The sequence below is a fragment of the Callorhinus ursinus genome, unplaced genomic scaffold (genome assembly GCF_003265705.2).
Source record: "Callorhinus ursinus isolate GAN/ISIS: 27379988/994484 unplaced genomic scaffold, GSC_fseal_2.0 scaffold13, whole genome shotgun sequence".
Classification (NCBI taxonomy): Eukaryota; Metazoa; Chordata; class Mammalia; order Carnivora; family Otariidae; genus Callorhinus; species Callorhinus ursinus.
Window position 1 is genome coordinate 21,233,810 of NW_027397075.1, and position 15,156 is coordinate 21,248,965.

Below are 15,156 nucleotides of genomic sequence, written 5' to 3' on the forward strand. Positions count from 1 at the left end.
ACCCGCAAGGGCGCCAGAGCCATGCGGGCTGGTGGCCAGAGATGCTCAAGGTGAAGATTTAGCAGAGGGTCAGTCGCAGTGGCGACACGGTCAAGGTTTGAGTGCAGGTGGAAGTGGGGCGGAGACATTGACAATGGTTCTCAACCAGGGACCCACTGCCTACACCCCAGGGGCGAAATGCACGCGGACTTTTGATGTGGCAATGACTGTGGAGGGGGCAGGACTGTCTGGCAGGAGGGACTGTCTGACCCCAGTGACAACAGAGCCCCGGGGGGAGAAACACGGGGCGAGGGTACAGGATGGGTATCTATGTGACTGGAGTCCCTGAGAAGGAATGAGGACAGGGGTGAGGTGGAGGGGAAGATGAGCAGGAGGAGGGAGGGCAGATGGCACGAGGGAGCAGCTGGGAGCACTGGGGAGCCCGGCTCAGCGAAGCTGGCAATCTGGAAGGGAGGAGAGGAAGTGCGTGGAAGCAGCAATGGCAGGTGGGGGGACACACTCTGGGGGTGCGCACCTGCTGGGGACAGCTGGGTCTCAGAGGAAGCAGACATTTGAAGAAGTGGAGGCTACTGGGGTGCTTGCCTGTTAGACTGGGAGTCCCACTGGGTGCATTGGAAGAGGCCCAGCAAGGATGAGTGGCCGGGCATGCTCGGAGTGGTCAGGGTGCAGACTGAGCAAGGGTGGCCCAAGAGCTTGGACTTCTAGTGCCCACTACCTAGGGATGGCCGTGTGATGGGTGCGGTCTTGGTGGGCTCTCGCAGGCAGGTGAGCAACAGCTTAAAGGACAGTCTGGAGTCCCAGTGCGTGCATCAGGGGCCCCTAGGTCACTACGCTTTGTAGCCGCTCCAGCAGGTTCAAGTTTATGCTTTACTGGAATGCTCCTCGAGTCATTTATATGGATTCAGTCAAACCCAGGAGAATTTTGGAGATTTCACCTGCCAGGTCCTTCAGACACTCTTGTGAATGACAGACGACAGGCTAAGGAGTTGTCATTTCTGCGGGCAGAGAAGGCTCGAGCCACACGGAAGGGACAGAGCAGGGCTTCTCTGACCTAAATGTCCACGTGAATCACCTGGGAGTCTTGTCCAAATGCTGGATAGGATTTAGCAGCTCCGGGGTGGGCCAGGGATTCCCAAGCAGTGTGCTTGAATGGAAGGAGAAGCTTCACGATGGGCTGGTTTCCAATACAGGCATTTCCTATGCCACCTGTGTGGTCTTGGGCTCATGTGCACTCGATTGTTTCTGTGCAAAGCAGGAATCGGGTCATAGGCTGTTGTGCGGGTTACATGGAGTAATGTGAGTACTGCACCCCGCACTGCCCCGAGGCGCACACAGCAGGGCTACAATAAGACCATTTCCCTTTTCTACTTTGTCTTGTCCACAAAATCCACTGGCCTTTCCAGATGCAAGGCGACGACTTTTTGTATTTGCGGGGTGCTGGTCTTCTGTGGATTGTCAGCTGCCCACCAGGGGCCACTGCCAGGGCCTCTCCGTGGCGCCCACTCGTGACCCTGGGGGAGGAAGCGGGACGCCAGAGTGTCCTTCTATCTTTGATTAAGGCTGAGTCTGGCAGCCCTGCTTGCCTTAGTCTTTCTTGTTCCAATTTGGTGATCGAAAACCCTAGTCCCCATTTGGGTGGATAATCACATAGACTGGGGGCCCTAGGTAGATGGAATAATTTTTCCTTGTCTAATTTTTCACTGCCCTGCCCAATGCATATTCCTTTCCCAGTGCAGAGCAAGCAGAGCGGGTCGTAACTCCCTCCATCTGAGCAGTCTGGCTTAGTGGCTTGGCTAACTGGATTCCCGGGCCCACCTGTCTGCAAAGCTGTAAGGACAGCCTGTTGAGGCAGGTGGCTCCGACTGTATGGCTGCAGCTTAAGGAGCACCTGGAGGTTGCCCAGGCACTAGCTCTCACAGTCGCTGGGAGTCAGGGGTGTGAGGAAACTAGCGTGGCGGCCACCGGCCCCCCTAGCTGGGGCCGAGGGGCCAGAAGCGTTTGGTGGAACCAGGCAACTGCTCCCAAATGAGGGGGCCAGAGAGCAGCTCAAGGTAGCTCCTCCACAGCATGGGAATGGAACATTCCTGGCTGGGACCACAGAGCCCTCCCCATCAGGACGTGGCTGCGGAGTACAGGTGCGCCCGTCCAGCCTCCGGAAATGAATGTCTCCATGATCGCGTTGATCGCGTTGAGAGATGGCCCTTCAACTCTCAATCGCTTTCCCCTTGGCCTTGGCAAGAAGGAACTCTCCCCACTGCCCAGTGTGGGGTCAACGTGCAGTCTTCTTCGGGAGGGTGTTCTTTCTGGGGAAAGGATCAAAGGGACAAGTTTGAAAGGGTTCAGTTCTCTCGATTCAGAATCCATGAGGAAGCAAGTAGCTGCCCATGTCGAAGTTACATCTTGGAAAGTACAGCATGAAGCCATTAGATTTCCGCAAACTTAGAACAAGGTCGGGATCTGGGTGACGAGAACTTTAGGAGGATAATGGGGGAAAAAAAGGCTATTGTGTCTCAGTATATTTGGCGTCTTCTCTGCAGATGAGACCAGTTGCTTGACCAGATCTGAGTTTGTGATCAACTTGTTAGAGTCTGTTAGGAATCTATTCAGATGGAGGGGGGGTTCCCTTTGGTTACTGCGCTCGAGGGGAGAACGAATGCCTTGTCCGTTGTTCCTTCTTAGAAGGAGCGGACTGCCAGCACTTATTTAACTATACTTAATTCAAGAGAAGTTTTTCAGTTAGTGGAGGGAAATGCTAGGTACAAGAAGGCCAGCAGAGAAGGGTCAGGTTGGAGGTGCTAAACAGAAGCGAACAGGTTTATAGGAAACAGGCTCCTGCATGCTCGATGCTCCAAGATGGGGGGGTGCATGTGTGAGCAAGCGCAGCAGGGGCTCTCCCTCTGTGGGCCCCTCCCCTGCACTCTGGGTGGACCGCGGAGGACGTGTCTCCCCTCCCAGCCTGTTTCACGGCCCGGGAGCCAGGGCTGACACCCACTGCCGCAGTGAGGAGTGGGGTTATGCTCTTTGGCAGCTATGGACTTGGCCCATGGACTTTGGGCTCAAGAGCAAGCATGTGAGTCATACAAGAGGGTCTGATCGCATCCACAGAGCAGATGGGAGCCTTGGGTTTTAAGGGTCACCGCCCACCCTCCAACACAAGTACGTCACAGTTGTAGTCAGAAAGCACTAGAAAACATTTCTTATAAAAGTATTTTTTTTAATAAATCGATGTATTTCAATGTTGTTAACATGATAGCCCAATGCTATATCAAGGTAGCAAAAGTGAAATTCCTGGTATTTTTTTTTTCATATAAACACTATGAATGACAGTACATTTGCATTCAACTTCACAAGAAATTATCTTCAGGTTCATGAAGACTCTTTAACAGTTGTTAACACCTCTTGAACAGTGAAGATGTGTATTGACAAGGCGAGTCTAATCACTGAGCCGCACCCTACGACCCTACGGAAGGGAAGAACGTGTGATGGCAGAAGAAACACAGCACGCACGCCATCGAAATGACCGAGTATCTTGCAGAAATGGAGCCGTAAGAAGACACACAGATTCGAGCCCTGAAGCAGTGAATGTGTTTCTACCCGTTTTGTGATGGAGAGAAGCCATGGATACGGAGTCCCGCAGCTGAGTGTAGCGTGGACTCTCCTTGTGCGCGCAGCGGCACCCATCGGCGAACACCGGACTTCCCTGCTCTGTGCGGATGCTGGTGAAGGGAGCTGTGTGCTATTGCTGTGGGTCAGAGGAACATTTAGCTGGGGTCCAGGCCTCCAGCGGGGGCTCTCTCCATGCCACCTCCTACAATTCCAGAGGCCACTTTCCAAAGCCGATGCCCTTTTCTTAGGGTTGACAAAACCCCAACCAACCAACCCTAGGGCACTGAAAACAAACAGAAACCAGAAGCTTCTGGCCCTCCCACATTGTCGCTGTCCAACCCACCATGAGAAATGTGTTTTGCTTGGTTCCCACTACAAAGAGAATCTCTGACTCTGTCACGCCACATGTATCTAAATGACTGGATTTTTCTGAACAGAGATCAGGCTGAGAACACAATTCTTTCCCGGCAAGGGCAAGAAAAAGCTGGTTAAATGCTAGTCCATTAAGTCCAACCTCAACTTTGAACTATAGAGGGGAACTGGTTTAAATGAGATTTTCTAAAGTAAAGACAACCTCAAGTACAACTGGATTGCAAGCAATCTCACACCCAGAATTTTATATGCTGATTGCTAGTATGATAAATGGCCTCAGGCCATTTGTTATTTCTACCAGGCCCCTTCACGCTATTTTTCACTCCAAATGCTGCAGATGAAAGTAAATACAACAGAACAGTGGTGAAATCATTTGTGTGCCGAGGTGCTGGATTCCAGATAAGCACAAATGGGGTGTTCCTGGCTATTCACCAAGATGGGTCTAACGGATGGCCACTCCTTTATGTGGGTCAGCAGCACAGACTAAAATCATGTATATCTGAATGGATGAGAAACAACTGTCATCCACCACGTTATTTAAAAAAATCCCAAGCAAACTGCCTCAGACACTTTCCACTAACCTGGGTTTTGGTGCTAGGACTCTCCTCTGAGGGAACAGATACATGGCCAGAGTCAGTGTTTTATTCTAAATCTCTTTTTTAGGCCTGAACCAAGTCAACTTCTCACAAAGATCATATACTCCTTTTTTCCTTCTGTCACATCTCTTAAGCGAGGGCTCTGCACCCTCTAAAGAACTGAGGGGAGAATGGTCAAGGCTTTCTTCTCCAGAAACAGAACAAAAGCGTAAATTAGGTTAAGTGGCTTCATTTTCCTCAGGTCAAAGCTTCTAACCCAAGGTTTGGTTTCCCTAGGAATAGTGTGTGCTTCAGTTGATAAAATGAATCAAAATCAGCTGATGGAAAAGTTAAAAATGTCCTTTACTGAAAGATATGTATCTTTACAAAGAACAATAGCAAACAATCCAATCTAGAAGTTTAAATAAAAGTAGGTGCCTTTAAAACTAACAATCTCTATAAAGCTGAAGTCACTGCCTTGGATAATTTATACGCTGCATCCAATATTCTATGTAGGACATTCATTCTTAAGGCAGAAAAATTGAATCTGACATGTAATGACTCGGCTCTTACATCCAAGGGTCAAACTGGGAGTAGATTTGAGCAGACGGAGTCCCTGCTAATGAGGACTTATCTGCAGTTGACAATTTCTTTTCTCAGAGTAGTTTCTGTAAGAGACACATTTGAGAGAACAGAAAAAGATGAATTTTATGACACACAAATATCTTTCAACAAAAAGTCAACGAGACTCGGTTTTCTAAGATGAGGTGACGCTACTCCCATCACAAGCCAACGGACTCCAACACACTCTGTCTGAAATGGTACATAAAATGGTGGAATATCAAATGATTCACTCTGTGGACAGTGTTACTTCAGACTCCAGTTTTCAAGGTCTCGTATAAAAGGCAGCCCGAACAGTTAGAAAGCAGCTGAATGTCAACTCACACCGCTACTCAGAAGGCTGCCCGCTTAGGATCTTCCTACCCCGTTGTCACAGCCCGGTGCAGGGAGGAGGGTAGTGGGAGGTATTAAAATAAAGGTGAAGCCCCCAACACGTGTGCAAAAATACTCCTTAGTGACTAGCAAGAATATCTTTAACGAAAACCATCTTAACTATAGAATCAGAGGGGTCCAAGCCAGACGGACGCAGGAAGGGACCAGGCTGCTGAGGTGGACTGGTATTTGGGATGCAAGCACCTCCCCCCCTGCATTTGGGGGGAGCCTGGGCAGCGCGCTCCTCCGCAAGGCAGGAGCTGCTGCCCTCGGCCGTGGGTGCTCCTTCCCCTCGGCGTCCTGAACGTGAACAAAACCAAACACAGACCTAAAAGACCATTCTCAAGCGGATGATGGCGACTCTCACCGCCCAAGTACCTCTCGTGTGCCTAGTGTTAACACCATAGCTCCGGCAACTGTCGGAGGTGTACAAAGATGACCTGCCTCGTTTTTGAAGCCATGAAGATTCTCTTCTTTCACGGTGGCAGGAGTCCATGCAAGATTTGTAAACAGCGATACAAAATACTGTAAACATAACTTAACAGAGCTCGTATAAAACAGAAGTAAATCCAAATTTACAAGTGGGTAAAAAAAACCAGAGGGAAGCTTCATAGAAAGTTCTCCCTCCTGCGCCAAGTGATTCTTTTGATTACAAATATAATCCTGAGCTGAAAAACTGGGATTGGGGGGAGAGCCATCTTTGCATACAAAATATCCAGAGGACGCTTACTCTTTTACTTTTCTCTAGTTGATAGTCAACTGTCAGAGACAGCTCTGAAGGTGTGACTTTGGAGACGTTTATAGTTTAGTGTGGCGCCCGGGTCTGGAGCCCGCTGCGGCGCTGGCCATGGAGGCGGACGCGGCAGCGTCCTCGGCCTCCTCTAGTTCGTCCTGCAGCTCCTGGCTGACGCTGGACTGCAGGGCCGCGGGGGTGAGCCACTCCTTGGGGAGGCAGCTCTGTAGGAAGGGTATACAGGAGCTGAAGTAGGCAAGTCGATTGATCCAGCGAGGAATCTCTTTCCCGCAGAGAATCTATGGGCGACAAAGGGTGTGGCGTTAGGTAAGATGAGTAAGGTGGGCCTGGTCCGGTGCCAGGGTGTGGGGGTGGGGCGGAGGCAGGGCGGTGCCGGAAACATTGCACCTGGGCCTCTGGGAACAGGCGGCACCTACCCGCGGAGTCTGGGCCCTTCCGGCAGCCCCATCCCTCCCTTTCTCTGGAGCCTCTTGCAAATGGCTCACTTTCCGCATCCCTATCTACCCCGTGACTTCTGTCGCCAACCCACTTCTCCCCAGGGGCTCGTATCAGCAGAGAGAGAAACAGCTCCCCAGATGCAGACCTGGCTTTGGGAGTCCGCGGCAGGAGTGGGGCCGGAACAACCGGCTGGCTTTCGTCTGCAGACTCTGCTGGGGATGGCGGGGGCGGATGTGGGGCCAGGAGGGGTCTTTCCAGCTGACGATGTGTGGCTCTCTGCCCACTTCCCGCCCTGACCCTGTCCTTAGGACTCCGGAGCCACAAGCCACCGCCCCGCCTATCTCCGATAGTAAGAATCAGGCCTTCCACAACGAACTTTACTCTTTCTTAACCCTCTTGCCTGTCTGTAGACAATACTGGCCTTCCTGGGCCCATGCTCCCCTGTCACCTTGGCAGTTTTGCCTCCAGTCATGTCACAGATTAGGATCAGGCCATCTTATCTTAGTTGATGACTTGGGAAAAAGGTGTCAAAGTATCTTATGCCCCCAAATTAGTGAAAATGTAAATAAACTGGTACCTGTAATAAAGCAAGGAAAGTTTTCTCTCTAAAGGGTTAGCCTTACCTGACAAAGGTTACATTTGCTTTAAATATGACATCTCTGTCTTAACCACAGGGCAAGTGGTCTCACTCGAGGGGAGACGGCATGTTCTGACCAAACGATCACCTGGCCGGGCAGCACTAGAGGTAGAGAGTACTTAAAAATATTGAGGGCGCCTGGGTGGCTCAGTCGGTGAAGCGTCTGCCTTCAGCTCAGGTCATGATCTCGGGGTCCTGGGATCGAGCCCCGTATCAGGCTCCCTGCTTAGTGGGAAGTAAGCCTGCTTCTCCCTCTCCCTCTGCCCCTCCACTTGTGTTGCTCTCTCAAATAAAATCTTAAAAAAAAAAAAAAAATATTTCAGAAATGTGTCCATGAACTTGATCTGGGGGAAAGCCGAGCCATGACCTCACATGATACCACTCCCATCTCTCTCCCCAAAGAAACCCAGGCCAGCAAGTATTATGTTGTGTTTTACACCTGACACGTGGGGTGGCATCTACGTATTTGCAGGTTAAGCGCAGAGGTGCTGGCGAGGAATACATAGGTCAGTGTATGGCCACTGCTGACTACTTACTTCCTTCAACCTACTGCCCAAGTCCTGGTTGTACTCAATAAGCTACCTTCCTCCCAACCCCCGGTGGTGTGGCCTGATCAGCTGAAAACACAGTACTGTCCACGGCGGCCTCCTGTTTTGGCAGAGGGACTTGCACTGGGACACGGCCACCCCGGTGGGCTGAGTTCTCAGTGGCAGAGTCCAGTCTGTGACCAGTCCCCCAGCTTATAAACAACCCCCCCCCCCCCAGCCCGGACTTGTCAGAAGCGTGCTGGTCCTCCACCAAGCCAACATCTCGAAACTTCGAGTCCAGACCCATTCGTGAGTCATTCAGATCGTGACCCAGATTTTCGAAATGATCTAGATTATAGATGGGAGGGCTAGCTGTGACACTTGTTTTAACGCATGACACATACATGTGTGTATATACTGTGTTATGATGGAAAACATATTTCTTATGGCGGGTAGCAGTCTATATAGCAAAATTACTTTTGCATTTAGGCTTCAACCAGTAATCCCCCTTGTAGAAATCCACCTCCAACACACACTGGCTGGGTACGAAGAGACGCATGCACGGGGTGACTGGTCACAACGCTGTGTGCAGCGGCTGGGTGGGCTCTTGCTCCTGATCCTTCTGCACCGAGTATGACATGAGCTGTGGGCCTGTCACCTTCGGCCTTTATTACAGTGAGGTATGTTCCCTCTCTACCCACTTCACTGAGAGTTTTATCATAAGTGAATGCTGAATTTTGTCAAATGCTTTTCTGCAACTAATGCAATAATCATACGAGTTTTACTTTTCATTTTGTTAATGTGACGTATCGCACTGCCTGATCTGCACATGTAGAACCACCGCTGCGTCACCGGGTAAAGTCCCACTTGATCCCAGTGTAGAATCCCCTTAATGTGGTGTTGAATTTGGTTTGCTAATGTTTTGTTGAGGATTTCTGCAACTCTGTTCATCAGGGATGTTGGCCTGTGATTTTCCTTTTTTGTGGTGTCCTTGTCTGGTTTTGGTATCGGGGTGATGCTGGCCTCATATAATGAGTTTCAAAGTGTTCTCTTTCTTTTTTGGGAAAAGTTTGAGATTAGGTATTGAATCCTTGAATGTTTGGTAGAATTCACCAAACTGTCTGGTCTTGGACTTTTGTTTGCTGGGAGGTTTTTGATTCAATCTCCTTAGTAAAATAACCAGTCTAGTCAGATTTTCTATTTCCTTATAATTCAGCCTCAGAAGACTGTTTCTAGGAATTTGTCCATCTCTTCTTGGTTGTCCAATCCGCTCACAGTGTCTCTCTTACGATCCTTCCTACTTCTGTCATGTCCATTTTAACTTCTTTCATTTTTGATTTATTTGAGCCCTGTCTCTTTCTTTCTTGGTGAGTCAAGCTAAAGGTTTGTCAATTTTGCTTATCTTTTCAAAGAACCAGCCCTTAGTTTCATTGATCTTTTCGCTGTATTTTTAGTCTGTATTTCATTTATTTCTACTCTGATCTTTATTACTGCCTTCCTTCTACTAACCTTGGGCTTTGTTTTTTTCTTTTCTAGTTCCTTTAAGATGTAAGTTAGATTGATTTTTCCTGTGAAGTATATGGAATATTTTTTAAATCTGGAGAGGAGGGGAAATTCATGATATTAAAAGAAAAAAAAATACAACAACTCTTTATCACCTTTGGAGAATGCTATTGAGCTGTGTGAGCGGTCCCCAAGACCACCTCCAGTTAGATGATGACTTGCCGAGAGGGCCACGGGACTGGGTACACAGCTGCATTCACAGCCATGATCCACGACAGGCACAGAATGCAAAGTCCAGAGGAAACCAAGCACAAGCTTTCAAAGTGCCTCTCCCAGTGGAATCACACAGGATACACTTAATGACCCCATGAAGGAGTGGGGACAACACATGTGAAATGTCCACTAGGGATGTTCACTAGACACCCAGCATCTGAAGTTTTACTGGGGTCTGGTTGTGCAGGCAGGCACCCCCTCCTTAGCAGGTACCAAGCTGTTAAGATTCCCCAGACTCTAAGCAGGTGTTTCACAGAAATCACACTGTTTGTACAAATGAGTCAGGCACAGCGAGCCACTCCTCTATCCTGAAAATGTTGGGAGCCCTTCTGAAAATCAAGTTCTCAGATGCCATCCAAAGCCCCAACCCCGCTTCGGATAAGCAGGGCTTTATAAGGACAGCAGGCTCTGGCCTGTTTTAACTTTTTTTTTTTACACAGCACCCCCCAGCTCCCAAACTTGGCCAAGCTGTTGTTACAGCAAATATTATCAAAGGGCCCCATGCAGGAGGGTGAGACCAACCTCAAGTATTGATTTCGGTTATACCTAAAGGGTATAACTGGCCTTAGCCAGTTAAAACAAATCTCACTAACCATCAAGGTTTATTTTAGAAAGCTGGGTGGCGTCCACCTTCAGTTTTGGTAGGAACCTTCTTTACCTGGCCTGACGCATCATTCAGGATCAGCGAAACTCTGGCCAGTACCCTGAGTCGGCCTGACAGGTTTTTAGGGCTGAGGCAATGTCTTGACAGTCAGGGTACACACACATGAAGTAAAACCCCAGAGGGCACACAGGTACCCCTAGAAAGTGAGTTTACAATGTTAGGGCAGCCCAAGCAGGGTACCCGGGTCAGGCAGTCCAGGTTAAAAGGCCCCCACCCAATGCACTTTCTCTCTGGAAGTGGGGTTTGCTCTAGACCGAAGATTTTTGTCCCGTCAAAGTTGGTATGCAGCAATCTTAACCTGTAACATGATGGTCTGTGGAAGGGGGGCCTCTGGGAGACGGTCAGGTCATGAGGGCCGAGCCCTCACGAACCGGATTAGTGCGCTAACCAGGGATCTGAGCGCCCCCTCACCCCTCCTGCCACCCAAGGCCAAGGCAAGCAGCAGCCTGTGACCCAGGAAGCAGACCTCACCAGTCGACCTCACCTTGATCTTGGACTTCCCAGCCTCCAGAACGGTGAGAAATAAAGGTCTGTTGCTGAGAAGCCCCCCGGCCTGTGCTCTTGTGTTTGAGCTGCCCAAATGGATGAGAAGACAGGGCTTCTGCCTGAGGGTTTCCAATCTAGCTTGAAAAACTGGCTGAATCTTGGTTTCAGGGGGTCTGCCTAGAGACGGTCAGATCCAAACAGTTGTTTGTCCGCGACGCCACGTCACCGGCCTCACGAGCGTGGAAGACGTGTGGTGTCATGTGTGGTAAGTGTAGGAACAGGGCAACAGACTGGCTGAATTCCAAGTGCTTGCAGCAGTTCAGAAAGGCAGAATGCAACGTTTTTCTTTGGGACAAGGGAGGCGCAGTGTTGAAAAACAAAGGTTATCAAGGCTTCCCCGTTCCTCTCTCCTCCCTAGCTGCCAGGATTTGGGGTTTCTGTTTGTTGTCATTACAAAATCAGCGTGTGCCGTTTAGCAATCCTAACTTTATACTTTAAAAATTATCCCCTGCTCTCACCCAGCCCTTTTTTGGTCTGGAAAGGATGTACACAAGAGGGACAGAGTTCTTGCTGGAAATATTTTTATGTAACTGAACTGGACAGGCACATCGTGTTAGGGATTTGTCAGGATAAAATCCGGAGTTTTCAGAAAACTTCAAAATGGGTTTATACAGCGACTCCCTCCCTCTACCCTGACCACTTACACAGTGAGCGGCCTAGAGAGGCCGCCCGTGTCTGCGGACAACTGCATTTGGTAACCGTGCGGCCCTGCTAAGGAGTGCGCAGCGGGAAGTGGGAGGAGGGTGCCTGGCTGTCATCCCCCGGAGCCTCGGTGGGAGATGCATTGGAAGCGGGCGGGGGCTCACAGTCCTGGTGATGTGCTTTCTCCCCACTTGCAGTTTTAGCAAGAATCACTGGTTAGGGATTCAATCAGTCCCCGTATTGGAAATGCCGAGCCAATGAGCAGCTCAACACAGCCGGTCCCGGCGGGAAAAAGCCCTTTCTGGCGGGCACCTGCAAGTAAGCCAGACCGGTCGGTCCAATGTCCGCAAGGCTTTCATAGTATAGGGCTCCGCAGACGGTGTCCTGACCTGCAATGGTCCCCGAGGAGAAGCCCTGTTCCCTGAGCCTCTACCTTTCAGTCTGCAGGGAGGGTAGTAGACAGCACCGGCTTTCAGCCTATGAGTCAAGCCACAGCAATTAGGATTGTGAATTCAGGATTTCAAAAAAAGGCCAGGGCTTTTCTTCGGCAGGAGTAAAGCTGAGATGCTGCACGGCCAGGGAGCCATGCTTCCAAGTTCAAGCAACATGCAAGGTTTCCCTAAGCCCTTTTTTAAAACCCAATACAAAATATGCACATCGGGCTGGAAAATCAGCAGCCTTGACGGGTCAGACATCTGATTTTACAAGAGCTCATTAGTATCTAAAAACTGCTTTTTAACACTCTGAAGTCCACCTGGAAATGGTCTCTCTTTGTATGTTGTCTCCCTTTTCCCAGAGGCCGTAATATGCAAAAGTCATAGTAAAATTCTCGGCTGTGGAGACACATTTTCTTTTCATTATCAAAAGACTTAAACTCCATCCACTCTATGGCTGCAAAACGCAAGGAAGTTGTGTCCCACTAACCCTTTCGCTTTGTAGCATTCCCCGAGTAAGACAGTCCCTGTATCCTCTAAAAAATTACACACACAGAACGTTTTATACCAATTCCTATTCTATATCTATAGATGCAATAATAACAAAATACAATTCTTTCCTCATTGCAAAGTTACTCACACTGTCCCAGCAGTAAACTTAGCCATGACAGAGGTTACAGCCGTCCGGGGAGATCCCAGCTGGGATTGGGCAGGGATGCCTCAGCAGCAGCTCAAGGATTAGTGTGGTAGCCCCCCCGTTCCCGTTCTTACTTGGCTCAGGCCTGGAAACTTTTTAATCATGTTCCCTCCCACTTGGAGGAGAGAGCAAAGATTTAGCATTTTGGCTGCCCCAAAACTCAACTTTGGGAACTTGGGGGGCTTTTCTTTTCTCTTCCTGCTGGGAGGAGAGGACAGACCTCGGGTATCACCTGGGCTACACTTCGTCCCCCTCACGCCTGCAGCCCGGCTGAAACAGCCAGGGGATCCAGTGCGCCGGGTCTTCGGGGCTGGATCGACCACTCCTAACTGCATACATAGCTTCCCCTGTCACAAGGGATGGTGGCCCGGCTGCCCCTACATACTCTGGATGGGCGACAGCCAACCTCATCTGTCAAACGAGGCGACTGGACTCGGTGCTAGCTACTATCTCTGCCAATTTTAACATTCTATGGATCCCTGGATGCATTGCCTACATGTGCGGTCAAGAAGGACCTGAACCACCTTCTCTCGTTCCTGAGAGGCAAGCAGGTCAGCTCTACGGTATCAGCGCATCTACAGGACCGGAGTTACGGCCGGACGAATCGTCAGGGCTCACATGAACATCAAGATGCTGACTCTGGGCGCCGCGGTGGGGCGCAGACGATGTGAATCGTGAGTCCTCCATGCTGCGGGTGCAGGCCACGTCCGAAAAACGTGGCGCCCCCACCGCGGGCCCGTCTGAGAGTCATGCTGTGGAAGCCACGAGGGCAGGGGAGAGGGCCAGCGAGCCAGGCACCCGTGCACAGGCCACCGAGGCGGAGAGGCCACTGAGGCGGCGGCTCCATCTGTCCTGCCCGCCGTCCAGGTCCTGTGGGCCGGACACCGCCCCTGTCTCCAGCCACCGAGTGCTAGTTAATTCTCTCAACCTCATTTCCTAATCTTGTGATTTCTTCCCTCCATTTTCTGTGTTCAGGCCTTCCGATTCTGATCTAGCCCTGGTCTCCTGCTTGGGAGTCAAGAACGGGGAAGGCAAGTAAGTGCCTGTGAGTTGGCAGAAAGAAATTTCCAGAGCGGCAAAATGAACGATTTATTAATAATTTTAAGAGCCAGGAAAAAAATTCACACCGGCAACTAAAAGAGAGAAAGAAGAATCTGGCGGCTAAGAGGCAGCAAGTTCCAGGCTGTAATAAAACGAATCGGAACCGGAAGAGATGATTATCTGTGCGCACTCCACCCGCGACCACGTGGTGATTGGGGTCACGGTCGGAGCCCACGCTCATTCATACCGGACACAGAGCATCGCACGCTCCCCAACTCGAGGGGTGGGAAAGCGGCTGACAACAGCGGCCAGCGAGGACGCTCTGGGGGTTCTCCGCCTGAAGGGTTGAGGAGAAAATGGACTCACCTCCGACAGGGCTGAGGAGAAGTGATTGCAGTTCTTATGCATCAGGTGGTAGGCGTTGCCCTTGTACTCCTTCCCCAGCTCCTCCACGATCTTCTCGATGTCATCCTCCAGGAAGTCCGTGCTCCCTAAAACTACAGCTTCTCTTGAAGAACAGAAAGAAAGAGGAAAGAAACAAACACGACTGTGTGAGTTTTAAGTATTTCTAAAGAGCATGTTCAAAGACTTGCTTATTTCCAGGAATATTCTGACTGGCGTAACAAAGCCGAGTTAATGCAATATGACTAGAAGGTACATGAGATACTTTTAAAAGTTCTGTTGAGTTTCTACTCTTCTACAATAAACTCCTAGGTACGTTACTTCTGAATCATACAAATGCAAACCTGGTCATTTTCTTTACGAAACAGTGTGTCGTATATTAAAAATGCAGCAATACATTATTTTTACAAGCACTAGGTAAGCAGTCAGGTTATTAGAGAACCAGATCGGTGCTGCAAATACTCCTGCTCATTATACCGGCCGTCAAAGAGCTGGCCACAGTCTCATCCAGAAACAGTCTTTTATGTCATCTATTTCTGTACCACCATGAGATGAACTACCAAACAGCTAATTTTTTTTTACAGCATTATAAAACTAACCAACCAACAAACCCCCCAATTAAAAAATAAACACCCTCCACCTGACCCCCAACTACTACCCTGGAAATGCAATAGACAGCATCCAATAGAAAGCAGAATTTTAGTCAGATACAAGTTAGGCATCCAAGAAAACTGAAAATACTTAGAAAACCCTTTTATCTAGAAGTCCTGTTAAAAGGGAAACCTAAGGAATAGACTCAGGATGGCATTATAGCAAATCAGTGATAGGCCAAGAAAACCATGAACTTAGCAGTGATAAAAATGTGTAGCCTTTGGGGCGCCAGGGTGGCTTAGTGGGTTAAGCATCTGCCTTCGGCTCAGGTCATGATCTCAGGGTCCTGGGATCAAGTCCCTCATCGGACTCCCTGCTCAGTGGGGAGTCTGCTTCTCCCTCTGCCTGCCACTCCCCCCTGCTTGTGCTCTCTGTCAAATAAATAAATAAAATCTTCAAAA

General features: G+C 49.7%; 1 protein-coding gene across 2 annotated transcripts in view; it reads right to left on the minus strand.

Moving 5' to 3' along the window:
* Positions 1-3,193: 3,193 nt before the first annotated feature.
* Positions 3,194-15,156, minus strand: part of DESI2 (desumoylating isopeptidase 2) — a 46,094-nt gene continuing 34,131 nt past the window's right edge. Inside the window, exons 3-4 of one of the 2 annotated variants that reach the window (XM_073899902.1) lie at positions 14,069-14,205; positions 3,194-6,578 (exon numbers count right to left, since the gene is read on the minus strand). In XM_073899902.1, the coding sequence (XP_073756003.1) occupies positions 6,345-6,578; positions 14,069-14,205 (371 nt within the window). In that variant the 3' untranslated portion in view covers positions 3,194-6,344. Of the gene's footprint in view, positions 6,579-14,068; positions 14,211-15,156 lie in introns of both variants that reach the window. The other variant, XM_025877842.2, reaches the window with a different exon arrangement.